Source organism: Heterodontus francisci, chromosome 8, assembly GCF_036365525.1.
Source record: "Heterodontus francisci isolate sHetFra1 chromosome 8, sHetFra1.hap1, whole genome shotgun sequence".
Lineage (NCBI taxonomy): Eukaryota > Metazoa > Chordata > Chondrichthyes > Heterodontiformes > Heterodontidae > Heterodontus > Heterodontus francisci.
This window is the reverse complement of record NC_090378.1, coordinates 37,778,594-37,797,950: the sequence shown is the minus strand read 5'-3', so window position 1 is coordinate 37,797,950 and position 19,357 is coordinate 37,778,594. Positions and strand designations below refer to the sequence as shown.

The 19,357-nt window shown below is 44.0% G+C and overlaps 1 protein-coding gene across 2 annotated transcripts in view; it reads right to left on the bottom strand.

The window, feature by feature from the left end:
* kif2c (kinesin family member 2C) overlaps window positions 1-19,357 on the bottom strand; it is a 104,627-nt gene that overhangs the window by 60,351 nt on the left and 24,919 nt on the right. For both annotated transcript variants that reach the window (XM_068036390.1, XM_068036391.1), the window contains exons 3-4: window positions 18,303-18,386; window positions 3,203-3,251 (exon numbers count right to left, since the gene is read on the bottom strand). In XM_068036390.1, coding sequence (XP_067892491.1) covers window positions 3,203-3,251; window positions 18,303-18,386 — 133 coding nt within the window. The remainder of the gene's footprint in view (window positions 1-3,202; window positions 3,252-18,302; window positions 18,387-19,357) is intronic.

Here is a 19,357-nt window from a genome sequence, read left to right as displayed (position 1 = left end):
ATCAAAAGTTCAATATTGCAAAAAGCCTAAAGTAGTACAGAATGTGCTGGGCTGCAATTAAAAAGAAATTAGGAGAGCAAAGAGAGGGCATTAAAGTGTTTCACATCCTCAAAAGTAGATAAATCTGCAGGCTCAGATGAAATGTATCCTGATCTAAGAGAATTAAGGGAAGAAAAAGCAGAGGCTCTGACCATTTTCCAACCCTCTCTGGCTACAGGCATCGTGCCAGAGGACTGCAACTATTTAAAAAGGCTGGGATAGCCCAGGTAATTACAGGTCAGTCAGCCTAACATTGATGGTGAGCAAGTTGTTGGAAAAGTCCTGAGACAGTGTAAATTGTCATTTAGCAAAGCATGGACTTAAGGGACGGTTCTATCTGACAAACTGGATTGATTTTTTTTGAGGAAACAACAAGGGCCGATAAGGGTAGTGTATTTGATGTAGTCTACGTGGATTTTGGCAAGGCTCCACATGACAGACAGTCAGAAAGTTAAAAGCTCACGGGATCGAAGGTAAAGAGGAAAGTTGGATCCAAAATTGACTCAGTGGCAGGAAGCAAAGGGTTAATAGTCGATGGGTGTTTTTATGGATGGAAGGTAGTTTCCCAGTGGGGTTCCGCAGGATTCAGAATTTGGTCTCTTGCTTTTCATGGGACGTCAGTTAGACAGGCTTATAAGTAGGGGGCATGATTAAGAAGTTAGATGGTACAAAAATTGGCAATGTGCTTGATAGTGAGGAAGAAAGCTGTAGACTGCAGGAAGATATCAATGGACTGGTCAGGTGAATATAAAAATGGCAAAAAATTCAATTTGAAGAAGTGTGAGGTAATACATTTGGAGAGAGTACACAACGCAATGGGATGCACATAAATGGTGGGATACTGAGAAGTACTGAGGGACCATGGAGTGCATTTCTACTAATCGCTGAAGGTAGCAGGACAGGTGGTTAAGGCAACTTACAGGATACTTTCCTTTATTAGCCAAGGCAGAGTACAAGATCAGGGAGGCTATGCTAGAACTGTATTAAAAAACCCATTAGTTACACTGAAGCTAGATTATTGCATACAGTTCTGGTCCCTATATAGGAAGGATGTGATCACACTAGAGCGAGAGCAGAGGGGATTTATGAGGATGTTGCCAGGAATGGAGAATTTAGCTATAAGGGAAGATTGGATAGTTCCGAAGAAGGGTCACTGACCCGAAACGTTAACTCTGCTTCTCTTTTCACAGATGCTGCCAGACCTGCTGAGTGGTTCCAGCATTTCTTGTTTTTATTTCAGATTTCCAGCATCCGCAGTATTTTGCTTTTATTTTGGATAGGCTGGTGTTGGTTTCTTTGGAACACAGGAAAAAGAGAGAGATTTAATGGAGGTATACAAAAGTTATGGAGGGACCTAGCTGGAGTGGATATGAAGGACGCATTTCTGTTAGCACAGAGGTCAACAACCAGGGGACATAGATTTAAAATTGGTAGAAGGATTAGATGAGCTGAGATTTTTTTTTCGCCCAGTGGGTGGTACGGGTCTAGAACACTCTGCCTGGACGAGTGGAGGCAGAAACCCTCTTCACATTTAAAAAATTACTTGGATATACACTTGGGAATGCTGTAACCTACAGGTTACAGAAAAAGCTGAAAAGGTGGGATTAAGCTGGATAACTCTTTTCGACTGGCAAGGCACAATGGGCCAAATGGCCTCAGTGGCGTAAATTTTCTATGTTTCTATGGCAAAAATTCAAAATCAATTGTCGGGGGAGAAATTGTTGTGCACTGTGGTTTCAGGGGCGGCCCTCTGTGGGGCACAGGGTGTCCGATCAGGAGGGGGGGTCCCCCACCCGACAGGGGGGGTCCCCCACCCCCAACCCTGCAAGAAGGTCGCCTGGTTTTACCAGGCAGGGTTCTCGGGGCTTTTGCCATCTGGCCACCAAGTGTAAAATACCCGTGGCAGTGGCAGGAGGCCCTTAAGGTGACTGTAATTGGCCAAGGCAGGTGGGTAATTTCTCACTGCCGCGTAAAATTGCAGTGGGGGCGGGATAGGGTCGGGAATGAACCCCCCCCCCCCTCTCAATTTTACACCACCCACCCCACCACCACCCTGCTCATTGGTGGGGGGTGGGGGTTTGAGGGGGGCCGTAAAATTCCAGACTTTGTAGCTTTGAGCTTATTTTAGTTTTGTTCAACCCAACAATAACAGCCAATGAATTGTTCTGAAGAGTGGCCTTGTGAAATTCAACAGGGAGTTTCATCACACTGTCTCCCTCTGCCCAATTCCTTTTCTCAGCCTTCCAGTTTAAAAACAGACTTATCAGGTTCTTTTACACATCATTTTTTTGACAAGTTTCCCTCCCTGCTCCCTTGACCCCCCCCCCCCGCCCAAAGACCTGCACCCTCTTCCCCTTCCTTAGCTCACGTTTATACAAGTACATTCTCCACTAGCTCCTAAATTTACTCAAAAGGCTGGTAGATAGCATCTCCATACAGAATGACTAGTTTTAGTTAAACTGGCCAGGATGCTCCTAGTCATCAATCTAATTGTTATTCCAAGAACAGCACCTTTAAAATGGACTACTGTCTGGAAACATTCCCTAACACTTCTAAACTAGTGTTCCTTTCAAGCTTAAACAGCGTCCTGACCAGTTTCTGGGCTAAAATATCCAAGCTTCTCAAATCTTCCTTCACTTTTGAACTTCCACCCCACCACCTGAACTTGTTTCTCAGGTGACCAGAACTGGACACTGTACTCAAGATGTGGTCCGACAAGAGCACTGGTACAACTGCATGATTTGAAGCTTAGTTGATTGCTGTTCTGAAATGAAACATGTTGGTTGCAGAATCTAATACCACCTCTGGAGCTCAACTGCATCCTTACCCATTTGAACACCATTTATGACATCATGTACACACATGTCCATATTAAATTTCATCTGCCATTGATCTTCCCATATTTTCATCTGGTTTTAAGGCACATTTAGTAGGAAGGAAGGGGAGTGGTTCTTTTCCAGTTGGTAATGAAAATATTCAATGCATTAACAAAGAACAATTTAGCCTATTCCTTCCATAGACTATATCCAACCTGTTCTATTAAAGAATGTTACAAAATCGATTAAATTTCAAGGAAAGATTCTGTTAACTTTCTCTCTAACTCTCAAAGTAATAATGAAGCAAAACATTTGCCATTAGAATCTGTACGTAGATTTCAACTCACTTTCCTTTGTGACCCCATTCCTTGGCAGAGCTGATTCACGTCTTGGGACCTGAAGAAGAAAATTGTTTTCTCAACATCCAGTATGAATCTTTTGCAATGGGAACGGAAAGACAAAATTTTTCATTTTTCAATGTCAAAAACAATAGCTTACAGGCAAAATTGCACTCACAACCATCCTACGCTTGTACCTACTAGGAGTCACCTTCATTCTCAGTACAGATTGTCAGGCAAGCCCCCCAGCTGCTAAGAATGAGGAAAATTAATTTCGCCACATGAACATTGATTTTAAACTGCAGATGGTGAAGAACTAGCTTTAAAAAACAATTGGAGACTTTGGCCGGAGAGAGACATTAGCATATCAACAGACAAGTACTTCAAAAGGACAAAGGAGATAGTCTCTGCTCCAATTTAATCCACAATGGACTTTTGATTACCAGACGTTGAAGCATTCCAGATTGACTACTAAGATGGCGAATACACAAACAGACGTAGTCGGGTCAGTTTGTTCACATGACTGGCTGACTGTTGGAAGCTCAAATTCAAAAAACTCCAACAGAATTTTGAACTGAGAAGGCTGTTAGCTCCTGGACTGGGAATACCTCTCTCCTGTCTGCTCTCACCAGCTTCGGAAACCATTGAATACATATGAACCCCAAGAGAGAAAAGTCTCCTACAGTGAACAAGGTTTAAGAAGAATACTGGGCCCCAACGAAAAGTAACAGCTGTCTACAATCAAGGACTCTACAGCGAGCTGGAAACACAGAAACAGTAACAAGAAACCTCCTTTTAGAGATTGCCTCAAACCTCTCCATTCTATTTTTCTTCTGCTTTTTTCTGTCCCTATTTGCACGCGTGTATCGCGTGTGAATGCTAGCGTGGGCGCGTCGTATATCCGTAGGCATTAACGGTATGAGAGTTTAAGTTTAATAAATTTCACTTTTCTTCTTTAAACCTAAAGAAAACCTGTTGTGCTCATGTCTTTGCCTTATAATTGTGAACAAGGATTCACAAAGGGGGAGCTCAAAACACAGCATGTTTAAAATTAAACCCTGTTACAATAAGACCAGGTGAAGACAGTAAAAGACCCCTAAATACCTTTCTCACCTGGTCGTAACAAGATGCTAAACCAGCAAATGTGTTAAACAATAACCGGTTTCCCTTACAAGCTATTTTATTTTTATATTATATATAGGACATATAATGCAAGACATTAAATCAAACCATACCAGGATTGTGCTTTACAAAAACATAAGTCAGCACCTGATTCTCTGAAATCCAGATCAAAGACCACACACAAAAAAAAAATGATAATTTGGAAAGTACCAATTTGTATGCTTGGGAGTGGGGTGCTGGCCTAGCAAATTGAGCAAAGTGGTTCCAAGTGCCATTTTGGGCTTCAGGCCCAGGTGAATATATAGAGCCATGTAAAAATCTTCATAAGAAAAGAATCATATATAAAGTCAATAAATTAACCCATTAAATTTTTTAATTTCTCAAGTTTTTCCCCCATACAGGTTTGTCAATTTTTTTTTTTTTAAAAAGGCAGTTGACTAGAGTTTTGCTATAAAACCCAGAGTTGGAATTTTCCCACAGGAGCTGGAGAACATTTAAAACTGAGGTAGAGATTTTTTTTTTGCGTGCAAGAGATTGCAGCTTTAGTTTCACAGGGGTAAAATGAAAAATATCCAGGTGTTTCATGACAATGGACATGAAAACAAGACAGAAGCTAACAGTCTCAACATTTTATACAGTTTCAGACACTTAGCTCAAAAGGAATTGTTTATAGAATCATAGAATGGTTCCAGCACAAAAGGAGGTCATTCGGCCCATTGTGTCTGAGCCAACTGTCTGTAAGAGCTACTCAACTAAGTTCCACTCCCCTGCCATTTCCCCATAGCCATGCAAATTCTCTCTTGGGTGCTTATCCAATTCCCTTTTGAAAGCCACAATCAAAGCTGCCTCCACCACACTCAGGCAGTGCATTCAGATCCTAACCACTTGCTGGGCAGAGATTTTCCTCATGTCACTTATTCTTTTGCTATTCACCTTAAATCTATGCCTTCTGGTTCTCATCCCTCCCAACCAATGGGAAAAGTTTCTCTGTATCTACTGTCTAAACCCTCATGATTTTGAACACCTCTATCAAATCTCCTCTGAACCTTCACTTCTCTAAAGAGATCAGCCCCAGCTTCGCCAGAACCATTCCTTTAAATCTTTTCTGCAGCCTCTCCAATGCCTTCACATCCTTCCTAAAGTGTGGTGCCCAGAATTGGTCATAATACTCCAGTTGAGGCTGAACCAGTGTTTCACACAAGTTCACCATAACTTCCTTACTTTTGTACTTTATGCCTTTATTTATAAAGCCCAAGATCCCACAAGTCTAATAACCGCTTTCCCAACCTGCCCAGCCACCTTGATCGATTTGGGCACATGTACTCCAAGGTCTCTCTGCTCCTGCACCCACTTTAGAATTGCATCCTTTATTTTCTATTGCCTTTCCTTGGTCTTCCTACCAAAATAGATCATTCCACATTTCCTTGCATTAAATTTCATCTGCCATAAGTCCGCCCATTCCACCAGCCTATATTCATAGGCTGCAAGAGGACATCACTATCCCCCTCACAGTTCACAATACTTCTAAATTGCATATCTTCTACAAATTTTGAAATTGTGCTTTGCACACCCAAGTGTTAATATAGATCAAGAAAAGCAGTGGTCCCAAAACCGACCTTTGGGGAACCCCACAATATGCCTTCCTCCAAGACAAAAACAAATGTTCATTACTCGGTCACTCAGCCAATTTCGTACACATGCTACCACACCGCCCCTTTTATTTCATTGGCTGCAGCTTGTTACACAGCACTTTATCAAGAGCCTTTTGGAAGTCCATGTACACCACATCAACGCTGTTACCTCTTCAAAAAACTCAAGCAAGTTAGTGAAACAGGATTTGACTTTAAGAAATCCGTGCTGGCTTTCCTTAATTAATCCACATTTGTCCAAATGACTTAATTTTGTCCTGGATCATCATTTGGAAAAGGTTTCCCATCACCAAGGTTAAACTGACTGGCCTGTAGTTGCTGGGCTTATCCTTGCATCCTTTTCTGAACAAGAGTATAACATTGGCAATTCTCCAGTTCTCTGGTACCATCTCTGTATCCAAGAAGAAGTGGAACATTATGGTCAGTGCTGGCGCAATTTCCTCCCTTACGTCCCTCAGTGTCCTCAGATGCATCTGACCTGGTCCCGGTGACTTATCAACTCAGTACATGTAACCTTTCTAATACCTCCTCTATCAATTTTTAGCCCAGTGTTTCAACTACCTACTCTTCCACTATGACTTTGGCAGCAGCATCTCCCTTGAAGACAGATGCAAAGTAGTCACTGAGTACCTCAGCCATGCCTTCTGCATCCATGTATAAATCTTTCTTGATCCCTTATCAGCCCTGTTGCTCCTATAACCACCCTTTTTCTATTTATAGGCCTATAAGAGACTTTTGGATTCCTTTTAATGTTGGCTGCCGCTCTCTTCTCATACTCTCTTTGCTCCTTTTCCCCACCCCACAGTCCCTCTGAACTTTCTATATTCAGCAGAATTCTCACTTGTATTGTCAACCCGACATCGGTCATACATACCCTTTTCCTGCTTCATCTTACTGTCTCTTTCGTCATTCAGGAAGCTCTGGCTTTGTTTGTCCTACCCTTCGCCCATTGTTGGAATGTACCTAAACTGTAGCTGAACTATCTCCTCTTTTAAAAAGGTATCCCATGGTTCAATTACAGTTTTGCCTGCCAATCTTTGATTCCAATTCTTTTATGGGATGTAAGCAATCACTGGCAATATCACTATTTATTGCCCATCCCTAACTGTCCTCAAGAAGGTAGTGGTGAGCTGCCTTCTTGAACTGCTGCAGTCCATATAGTGTAGGTACACCCACAATGCTGTTAGGGAGAGAGTTCCAGGTTTTTGACCCAGCGACAGTGAAGGAGCAGCGATATAGTTCAGAGCGTACACAAATTTTAGCAAGGCATTTAACAAGATCTCACATGGAAGTCTGGTTTAAAACAACCCCAGCAGCTCATGGGATCCAGGGGAATGTAGCAAGCTGGATACAAAATTGACTTGGTAGCAGGAAATAAATGGTAATGGTTAACTGGAAGGCTGTTTACAGTGGGGTTCTGAAGGGCTCAGTACTCGGTCCCCTGCTTTTGTGGTATATATTAACCAGAGCTGTCCAACATATCGTCTGCCAATCCTGTGACCGAGTGGGCTGCCCGAGCGGGGTGAGCACTGATTGGCAGTTCGCGGTGCAGGTGCACTGGGATCGGCCGCCCCCTGTTTTCGGGCAGTTCAGGGAGTTAGCGAGTGAATGGGAATGGCTGCTGTAGGGGAGAGGGAAAGATGACCAGCAGGAGAGCAGGAAGCAGGCCAGCAAACAGCCAGAGGTGCAGGGTGGGGCAGTGCTAAGAGGACACAGACACACACACACACACAGACAGAGCCCCTTCAACCGGGAGCGAGAGTCAGATCATGTGTGCATGCAGATATCGTTTTTGCTTTTTTTTTTTAAAATTCATTCACGGGATGTGGGCGACGCTGGCCAGGCCAGCATTTATTGCCCATCCTTAATTGCCCTTGAGAAGGTGGTGGTGAGCTGCCTTCTTGAACTGCTGCAGTCCATTTGGGGTAGGTATACCCACAGTGCTGTTAGGAAGGGAGTTCCTTCACTGTCGCTGGGTCAAAATCCTGGAACGGCGATATAGTTCCAAGTCAGGATGGTGTGTGACTTGGACGGGAACTTGCAGGTGGTGGTGTTCCCATGCATTTGCTGCCCTTGTCCTTCGGGGTGGTAGAGGTCGCGGGTTTGGAAGGTCCTGTCTAAGGAGCCTTGATGCATTGCTGCAGTGCATCTTGTAGATGGTCCACACTGCTGCCACTATGCGTCGGTGGTGGAGGGAGTGAATGTTTGTAGATGGGGTGCCAATCAAGCGGGCTGCTTTGTCCTGGATGGTGTCGAGCTTCTTGAGTGTTGTTGGAGCTGCACCCATCCAGGCAAGTGGAGAGTATTCCATCACACTCCTGACTTGTGCCTTGTAGATGGACAGGCTTTGGGGAGTCAGATGAGTTACTTGCCTCAGGATTCCTAGCCTCTGACCTGCTCTTGTGGCCATGGTATTTATATGGCTATTCCAGTTCAGTTTCTGGTCAATGGTAGCTCCTAGAATGTTGATAGTGGGGGATTCAGCGATGGTAATGCTGTTGAATGTCAAGGGGAGATGGTTAGATTCTCTCTTGTTGGAGATGGCACTTGTCTGGCGCGAATGTTACTTGCCACTCATCAGCCCAAGCCTGGATATTGTCGAGGTCTTGCTGCATTTCTACACGGACTGCTTCAGTATCTGAGGAGTCACGAATGGTGCTGAACATTGTGCAATCATCAGCGAACATTCCCACTTCTGACCTTACGATTGAAGGAAGGTCATTGATGAAGCAGCTGAAGATGGTTGGGCCCAGGACACTACCCTGAGGAACTCCTGCAGTGATGTCCTGGAGCTCAGATGATCGACCTCCAACAACCACAACCATCTTCCTTTGTGCTGGGTATGACTCCAGCCAGCGGAGGGTTTTCCCCGATTCTCATTGACCTTCGTTTTGCTAGGGCTCCTTGATGCCATATTCCATCAAATGCTGCCTTGATGTCAAGGGCAGTCACTCTCACCTCACCTCCTGAGTTCAGCTCTTTTGTCCATGTTTGAACCAAGGCTGTCATGAGGTCAGGAGCCGAGTGGCCCTGGCGGAACCCAAACTGAGCGTCACTGAGCAGGTTATTGCTAAGCAAGTGCCGCTTGATGGCACTGTTGATGACACCTTCCATCGCTTTACTGATGATTGAGAGTAGGCTGATGGGGCGGTAATTGGTCGGGTTAGACGTGTCCTGCTTTCTGTGTACAAGACATATCTGGGCAATTTTCCACCTTGCAGGGTAGTTGCCAGTGTTGTAGCTGTACTGGAACAGCTTGGCTAGGGACGCAGCAAGTTCTGGAGCACAGGTCTTCAGTACTATTGCCGGAATATTGTCAGGACCCATAGCTTTTGCAGTATCCAGTGCCTTCAGTCGTTTCTTGATATCACGCGGAGTGAATCGAATTGTCTGAAGTCTGGCATCTGTGATGCTGGGGACTTCAGGAGGAGGCCGAGATGGATCATCAACTCGGCACTTCTGGCTGAAGATTGTTGCAAATGCTTCAGCCTTATCTTTTGCACTGATGTGCTGGGCTCCCCCATCACTGAGGATGGGGATATTTGTGGAGTCACCTCCTCCAGTTGGTTGTTTCATTGTCCACCACCATTCACGGCTGGATGTGGCAGGACTGCAGAGCTTAGATCTGATCCATTGGTCATGGGATCGCTTAGCTCTGTCTATCGCATGCTGTTTACACAGTTTGGCATGCAAGTAGTCCTGTGTTGTAGCTTCACCAGGTTGACACCTCATTTTGAGGTATGCCTGGTGCTGCTCCTGGCATGCCCTCCTGCATTCTTCATTGAACAGGGTTGGTCTCCTGGCTTGATGGCAATGGTAGAGTGGGGGATATGCCGGGCCATGAGGTTACAGATTGTGGTTGAGTACAATTCTGCTGCTGCTGATGGCCCACAGCGCCTCATGGATGCCCAGTTTTGCACTGCTAGATCTGTTTGAAATCTATCCCATTTAGCACGGTGATAGTGCCACACAACACGACAGACGGTATGCTCAATGTGAAGGCGGGACTTCGTCTCCACAAGGACTGTGCGGTGGTCACTCCTACCAATACAGTCAATGACATAAGCATCTGCACCAGGCAGATGGGTGAGGATGAGGTCAAGTATGTTTTTCCCTCCTGTTGGTTCCCCCACCACCTTCCGCAGACCCAGTCTAGCAGCAATGTCCTTTAGGACTCGGCCAGCTCAGTCAGTCGTGGTGCTACCGAGCCACTCTTGGTCATGGACATTGAAGTCACCCACCCAGAGTACATTTTGTGCCCTTACTACCCTCAGTGCTTCCTCAAGTGGTGTTCAACATGGTGGAGTACTGAGTCATCAGCTGAGGGAGAGCGGTAGGTGGTAATCAGTAGGAGGTTACCTTGCCCATGTTTGACCTGATGCCATGAGACTTCCCATCATCTCTGCTGGGTCTGTCCTGCCAGTGGGACAGGACATACCCAGGGATGGTGATGGCAGTGTCTGGGACATTGACTGTAAGGTATGATTCCGTGAGTATGACTATGTCAGGGTGTTGCTTGACTAGTCTGTGGGACAGCTCTCCCAACTTTGGCACAAGCCCCCAAATGTTAGTATGGAGGACTTTGCAGGGTCGACAAGGCTGGGTTTGCCGTTGTCATTTCCGGTGCCTAGGTCGATGCAGGGTATTCTGTCCGGTTTCATTCCTTTTTATGACTTCGTAGCTGTTAGGTACAACTGAGTGGCTTGCTGGGCCATTTCAGAGGGCATGCAAGAGTTAACCACATTGCTGTGGGTCTGGAGTCACATGTAGGCCAAACCAGGTAAGGACAGCAGGAGATCCTTCCCTAAACGACATTCATGAACCAGATGGGTTTTTACAACAATCGACAATGGTTTCAGATTCCAGATTAATTGAATTCAAATTCCACCTTCTGCTGTGGTGGGATTCGAACCCATGTCCCCAGAGAAATACCCTGGGTCTCTGGGTTACTAGTCCAGTGATAATACCACTACGCCACTGCCTACCCGCTTGCACAAGTAGTCAATGTCAGGTATCTCACTAAATCAGTGTTCAATCTAATAAGAAAGTAAGTTAATAAATTAGTCTTCTCATTTAAAGCTTGTTCACAAAAAAAATGCACAATTTTTGTTGCTTTAATAGCAAGATAAATTTCTAATGTCTTTATTTTTCCGAAATTTGCTTACTGGCCCCCTACGTAGGACAAAAATTGTAATGTGGCCCCTCACGCAAAAAGGTTGGACATTCCTGATATTAAACAATTTTGACGTAAACGCGGGGGAACGATCAAGAAGTTTGCAGACAACACAAAAATTGGCCGCATGGCTGATAGCAAGGAATATAGCTGCAGACTGCGGGAAGATATCAAATGGACTGATTAGGTGGACAGAAAAGTGACAAATGGAATTTAATCCAAGAAGTGTGTGAAGTGATGCATTTGGGGAGGTCAAAAAAAACAAAGGAATTACACAATAAATGGGAGGATACTGAGAGGTGCAGAAGAAGTGAGGGACCTTAGGGTGAATGTCCACAGATCCCTGAAGGTAGCAGGGCAGGTCGATAATGTGGTTAAGAAGGCATATGGAATCTTCTCTTTTATTAGCTGAGGCACAGAATATAAGAGTAGGGAGGTTTATGCTGGGTCTATATAAAACATTGGTTAGGCCACAACTGGAATACTGTGTGCAGTTCTGGTCACCTCATTACAGAAAGGATGTAATTGCACTAGAGGGTACAGATGAGATTTACGAAGATGTTGCCAGGACTGGAAAATTGCAGCTATGAGGAAAGATTGAATAGGCTGGGGTTGTTCTGCTTGGGACAGAGGAGGCTGAGGGGAGATTTGATGAAGAGGTACAAAATTCTGAGGGCATGGATAGAAAGTGCCTATCTTAGCAAAGAGGTCAGTGACTAGGGGGCATAGATTTAAAGTGATTGGCAAAAGAATTAGAGGGGAGATAAGGGAAAATCTTTTCACGCAGAGGGTGGTGGATGTTTAGAACTCACTGCCTGAAAAGGGTGGTAGAGGCAGAAAAACTAATTTCATTTAGAAGGTGCCTGGAGGGTCATAACCAAATGGTGGAAAGTGGGATTAGGCTGGGTGGCATTTTTTTTTCTCCGGCTGGCGCAGACATGATAGGCCAAGTGACCTCTTCCTGTGCCGTAAACTTTCTATGATTCTATGAAGTCATAATGGCGCGTGGCTTGGAGGAGGAAATGCAGGTGATGCATCTGCTGCCCTGGTTGTTCTAGGTGATAGAGGTCACGGCTTTGGAAGGTGCTGTCGAGGGAAATTTGGCAAGTTGCTGCAGTGCCTCCTGTTAATGATGCACAGATCTGTTCTCACCCCATTGAAACTGACCCTCACCCAATTATTTATTTTTACTCTGGACTGTTCTTTCCTAGAGCTAATCTAAACTTTTATGATTTCTATGCTCACTGTCCCCTAAATGTTCCCCTACTAACACTTGATCCACTTGTCCCACCTCATTGGATTGGAAACATCCTGATGTAGAAAATTCTCCTGACCACACTTTAGAAACTCTTCCTCCCCCTCTGCCCTTTACACCATTACTATCCCACTCAATATTAGGATAATCAACATTCCCCATCATAACTGTAGTTTTTGCATCTCCAATTATATTGTACATCATAGTAGCATCTCATCCTTTTCAGTTAAATTAAGACTTCCTGTGGACAGTACAAGTGTATAAATTTGCACTGTACTCAATGTTTTTTTTTGCTACAGCTTATAACCAAGAAATAAATGTTTAATGCCCACAGTGACAGTTACATGCACGGAGATAGATTTTTGTTCTGCAAGGTGTCAGGCAAGACTGAGGCACATGAACATTAAAACTTAAAAATTGCAAGCCCCTGAATGGAAAGTCATTTGCATAGTAACAGTGTTGGAACAATGGGGACCCAGTCGTTGCTTCCCCAATACACAGAAGTGGTCAGACCAGTTTTAGTCACATGACTAACTAGCTGTTGCAGAGGTTTGAACTGAGAGTTTTAAATTGGAGAAAATGGTGTTTGAAATCAGAAAGCTGCTGGCTCCTGATTTGAGAACATCTCTCTCCTGTCTGCTCTCATCTCACTCACACCAGCTTCGGAAACCATTGAAGACACGAGAACCTCAAAAGAGAGAAAAGTCTCCTGCAGTAAACAAGGTTTAAGAAGAATACTGGGCCCCAGCAAAAAGTAAGTGCTGCCTACAATCAAAGACTCAACGGCGAGCTGGAACCACAGAAATAGTAACCAGAAACCCCCTTCAGAGACTGCCTCAAACCTTTCACCTTATACTTTCCTCTCCTCTTTTCTGTTCTTATCTGCACAGGCTGCCCAGTCCGAAAGTGAAGCAGAGGGAGTCCCTGACTGCTACTATTTAAAGAATGAGGTACTGTTGAGGAAATTAAGTTCTCCACACAGACCTGAGGGCAAGGAGTGGACAGTAGTTCACCCGTTAGTGGTGCCACAGAAGTACCGGGGAGAAATATTAAGAAGGGCCAATGAGACCACAGTGGCTGCATATGCCAGTATACGAAAGACCAAAGCCCGCATAAGACAGCTGTTTGACTGGCCAAAACTCCACAAAGATGTGGTGGAGTACTGCAGGAGTTGCCACATGAGCCAGGTTGAGGGGAAGCACCAACCTACAGTGAAACCTGCATCCTAAGTCCTGCAACGGTGTTCGGAGAACCCTCTAGCAGAGGGCTCGTGACTGCAAGGGTCCCCTGCCGAGAACAAAAGGGGACAGACAGGCACACGGCTGGCAAATGTTTAAAAAAAGAGGGAAAAAAAAGTGACCAAGAGGACAGGTCAAAGGAAGTCTGGGAGGAATCCTGAATGAAAACCCCTACTGTCCGGTCAACCAACCCTGAAAAATGTGAAAAGTTAGTCCCCACATTCTCCTATGTAAATGCAGACTCTAGAAGCACCCCAGAGTAGCTAACAGCATTTACAGGAACTAACTAGAGAACAGGCTATCCTAGACTAGTTATTGTGCAATCAGAAAGGATTAGTTAACAAATTTGTTGGTGGGGTCCCTTGGGGAGGAGCGACCATAACATGATAGAATTCTTCATTAGGATGGAGAGTGAAGTAGTTGAATCCGAAACTAGGGACCTGAATCTAAAAATAAAAGGTAACCATGAAGGTATGAGGTGCGAATTGGCTATGGTAGATTGGGGAATTTTACTAAAAGGGTTGACGGTGGATAGGCAATGGATAATATTTAAAGAATGTGTGCATGAATTACAACAAATTATTCATTCCTGTCTGGCGCAAAATTAAACCGGAACGGTGGCTCAACCGTGGCTTACAAAAGAAATTAGGGACAGTATTAGATCCAAAGAGGAGGCATATAAAATTGCCAGAAAAAGCAGCAAGTCTGAGAATTGGCAGCAGTTTAGAATTCAGCAAAGGAAGCCAAAGACGTCGATTAAGCGGGCGAAAATAGAGTAGGAGTGTAAACTTGCCGTAAACAGAAAAACTGACTGTAAAAGCTGCTATAAATGTATGAAGAGAAAAAGATTAGTGAAGACAAATGTAGGACCCTTAGTCAGAAACGGGAAATTATAATGGGGAACAAAGAAATAGCAAAACAATTAAACACATACTTTGGTTCTGTCTTCACAAAGGAGGACACAAATAACCTCGCAGAAATGTTCGGGAACAAAGGGTCTAATGAGAGGGAGGAACTGAAGGAAACCAGTATTAGTAAAAAAAAAAGTGCTAGGGAAATTAATGGGGTTACAGGCTGACAAATTCCCAGGGCCTGATAATCTACATCCCACAGTACTAAACAAAGTGGCCCTGGAAATAGTGGATGCATCGGTGGTCATCTTCCAAAATTCTATAGACTGTGGATCAGTTCCAACAGATTGGAGGGTGGCAAATGTAACCCCACTATTTAAAAAAGGAGGGAGAGAAAAAACAGGGAACTACAGACCAGTTGGCGGCACATCAGTAGTGGGGAAAATGCTAGAGTCTATTATAAAGGATGCGATAGCAGAACACTTGGAAATCAAACGGGATTGGACAAAGTCAGCATGGGTTTATGAAAGGGAAATCATGCTTAACAAATCTCCTGGAGTTTGAGGATGTAAATTTGTCAGATAGATAAGGGAGAACCAGTGGATGCAGTGTATTTGGATTTTCAGAAGGCTTTTGATAAGGTTCCACATAAGAGGTTAGTGTGCAAAATTAAAGCACATGGGATTGAGGGCAATATACTGGCATGGATTGAGAATTGGTTGACAGACAGGAAACAGGGAGTAGGAATAAACGGGTCTTTTTCCGTGTGGCAGGCAGTGACTAGTGGGGTACCGCAGGGATCAGTGCTTGGGCCCCAGCTATTCACAATAAAGGCCTGCTCGGGTCTGAAATGAAACCCGACCCGAGCCAGACAGAACCACATCCAACCCGAGCCCGACCCTGCCAAAGTCCTTTCATTTTCTCCCCACGCCTGGCCTGATCACTGGAATAAAGTTGATGATCTTAAAGAGGTTGTGCTCTGCCTGCGATGGAATCGCTTACTGCAGACTAGTGTGGAGTGTTCCCCACCTTGACGTCCTGGCTGTCACTGTGTCTGACCCGAACCCGAATGGCGGACCCGGAAGAGCGACCCGACCCAGACACGTGTCGTTGGGTTCAGGTCGGGTAGCCATGTTCTAATTCACAATATATATTAATGACTTGGTGAGGGAACTAAATGTAACATTTCCAAGTTTGCAGATGACACAAAGCTGGGGGGCGGGGGGGGGGGGAGACTGTAAGTTGTGAGGAGGATGTAAAGAGATTTGGACAAGTTGGGCAAGTGGGCAAATGCATGGCAGATGCAGTATAACGTGGATAAATGTGAGGTTACCCACTTTGTTTGTAAAAAAACAGAAAGGCAGATTATCTGAATGGTGATAGATTAGGAAAGGGGGGGGAGGTGCAACGAGACCTGGGTGTCCTTGAACACCAGTCATTGAAAGCAAGCATGCAAGTGCAGCAGACAATTAGGAAGGCGAATGGTATGTTGGCCTTCATTGCAAGAGGATGTGAGTACTGGAGCAAGGATGTCTTACTGCAGTTATACAGGGCCTAGGTGAGACCACATGTGGAGTATTGTGTGCAGTTTTGGTCTCCTTATCTGAGGAAGGATGTTCTTGCCATGGAGAGAGTGCAGAGAAGATTTACTAGGCTGACTCCTGGGAATGGCAGGATTGACGTTTGAGGAGAGATTGGATCGACTAGGCCTATATTCACTAGAGTTTAGAAGAATGAAAGGGAATCTCAGAAACCTATAAAATTCTAACAGGACTAGACAGGCTAGATGCAGGGAGGATGTTCCCGATGACAGGGGAGTCCAGAACCAGGGGTCACAGTCTCAGGATACAGCGTATGCCAGTTAGAACCGAGATGAGGAGAAATTTCTTCACTCAGAGGGTGGTGTACCTGTGGAATTGCCTTCTGCGGTAGAGAATGAAGGCCAAGTCATTAAATATATTCAAGAAGGAGATAGATATATTTCTTAATGCCAAAGGAATCAAGGGATATGGGGAGAAAGCAGGAACAGGGTACTGAATTGGATGATTCACCATGATCTTTTTTGAATGGTGGAGCAGACCCGAAGGGCCTACTCCTGCTCCTATTTTCTATGTTTCAAAGAGAGACCTCTACGGGGAGAGAAACTGTAAAGGTGATGCCTCACCTAGTCGAAGTGTCACAGGAGAGTGCAGTTAAGTCGGCACAAATACCTGCAGGTAGGAGTGTTCCAGAGAACAAAGGGGAGAGTAACAAAGACTCCTCCCCCACAGTCAGAGGAAAAGGGAACCACCCCTCCCCTGAAGCCAAAAGTCTTTGCATGACTCAGAGTTCAGGATAGACCTGCCCCCAGTAACTATCCTGAGGGCAAAATAGAGAAAATTAAAGCAGCCCTGACACCCAGACCATTTCAATAAGCTTTAAGATTGGTGAATGAATGGAAATGAATGAGAGAAATGTATGATTTTTCTTTATGCATCTTATATTTCTCTCAAACCCTGTAACGAAATGCGCGGTTTTTCTTCAAATCGCATTTGATTCCCCGGATGTGGAAGTGTCAGGTAAGCACCCCCACCTGCCAAGACACACATTATTTCACCAAATGAACATTAAAACTTAAAAATTGCAAGCCCCTGACTGGAAAAATATTTGCATAGTAACAGATAGTATTGAAACAATGGGGACCCAGTCATTGCTTCCCCAATGCGCAGAAGTGGTCAGACCAGTTTTAGTCACATGACTAACTGGCTATTGCAGAGGTTTGAACAGAGTTTTAAATTGGAGAAAACGGTGCTTGAAATCAGAAAGTTCCTGGCTTGAGAACATCTCTCTCCTGTCTGCTCTCATCTCGCTCACACTAGCTTTGGAAACCATTGAAGACACGAGAACCTCAAAAGAGAGAGAAAAGTCTCCTACAGTAAACAAGGTTTAAGAAAAATACTGGGCCCCAACGAAAAGTAAGAGCTGCCTATAATCAAAGACTCTACAGCGAGCTGGAACCAGAGAAACAGTAACCAGAAACCCCCTTCAGAGACTGCCTCAAACCTTTCACCTTATATTTTCCTCTCCTCTTTTCTGTCCCTACCTGCATGCGTGGGCGCGTCGTATATCCGTAGGATTGAACCCTATTAGAATGCAAGTTTAAGGTTTAATAAATTTCACTTTTCTCCTTTAAACCAAAGAAAGCCTGTTTATGCTCATTTCTTTGCCTTATAATTGGAAAGTGGTGAACAAGGATTCATCAAGGGGGAGCTCAAAACACTGTTTATAAATAAAACCCTGTTACAATAAGATTAGGTGAAGACACCTTTCTCACCTGGTCATAACACATGGGTGTTAAGGGATATTGAGCAAAAGGCGGGTAAGTGGAGCTGTGGTACAGATCAGCCATGATCTAACTGAATGGGGGAGCAGTTAAATTCCAGAAAGCTTGTGGAATGACGATGCTGGAGCCTTTGTACAATAAATGTGAAACTGAGTACAGTAAAAGGATTACAAACATGTAGCTCCTCACTCAAAAACTTCCACCTGTCTGAGTGTTTGCTTACAAGTGCTCAATTAAGACCCCAATTAACACCTACCACTTGCATATAATTAGTATAATTGTATATATATTATTTAATTGTGTATCAATTGTTTACACAGGTTTGAGAGGTTGAATGGCCCACTTCTGTTCATGTGCGCCACATACTTCTTTCCATTTGCCCACCATTGGTTTTGCATTTACATTTGTTGGAGATATTTTTAAGTTATCAATAAATCAAGGATAGTTTTGTACTAATCATTAAATACACTAACTCAAGAGCCAAGGATTTAAAACTCACCCTTGTGTTCCTTCTTGGCAGGCTTGGAGGTGGCATCTTCTCTACTAAGTTAGGATTTAACAATAGTAAGCTTTCAATGTCAATCTAAAGATAAAAGAAATACACCCAGAACTCATTTGCATCAACATAAAAACAATTGTTAATTACAAAAATGTTGTTGCTTCGGAAAAAAGGTTAACAGTTGTTTTCTACAGTGAAACACACTTGGAAGATTGGTTTTGATATAGAGACCAATGACGGATGTCTTACACACAAATCAATACTGCTGCCCGCACCGCCACCCATCCCCCCCCGCCAACTTATTCTAGGCCCAAAATAAAAGTACCAGAACATACATATAATGCACAGGGTAGGGGCAAGTGTGTTTTTTATTTCTGGAATTTGAATTCAATCCAAAAATGATGGGATGAAAGTTTCCCTGATCGGTTAGCTGCAAGGCTCTCACGTGAAGTGACTTTGGACAGCCTCAACCCCATTCCAAGTAGGCATGACCTGCACACAAAACAGTCACTCACATAGATGCCATCGGATAACTGGTGGAAGTGGGGGGGGAAAAATCTCAAATAGAAAATAAGGTGCCCCCCAAAAACATATTAAAGATGCTTTGAAGTTTAAAAAAAAAGACTTGGAATTATTCATGGAAATCCTGACAGTTGTTTGGTTGTCAAATGTGAATACTTGGTCATCAAATCAGTCTGACGGGGGCTGGGAATAATGCTAATTTTTTTTAAAAAGCGTTCCTCTCATCATCTAGATACACTCTGAACAACAACCTGCTTCCAAGGTTTGTCGCTACTCAGTTTGGGATAGATTTGTACTGTAGTTTAAATAGCTTAAAAAAATAAGGGGACATTTTTTTTTGTTGGAAAAAAAAACCTCTAGGTGATAAGGTGAGTACTACTAAAATGTTTTTTTTTTTTAAAAACTTCAGTGTAACTTTATTAAGGACTTTAGATTGCAGTAGGTAGAACAAGGCCCCTAGTGTAATTAGTATTTTTTAATTAAGGGAGTAACTAATTAATCTAAGGGTAAGTCAGGATAGGAGAGCTCGCATC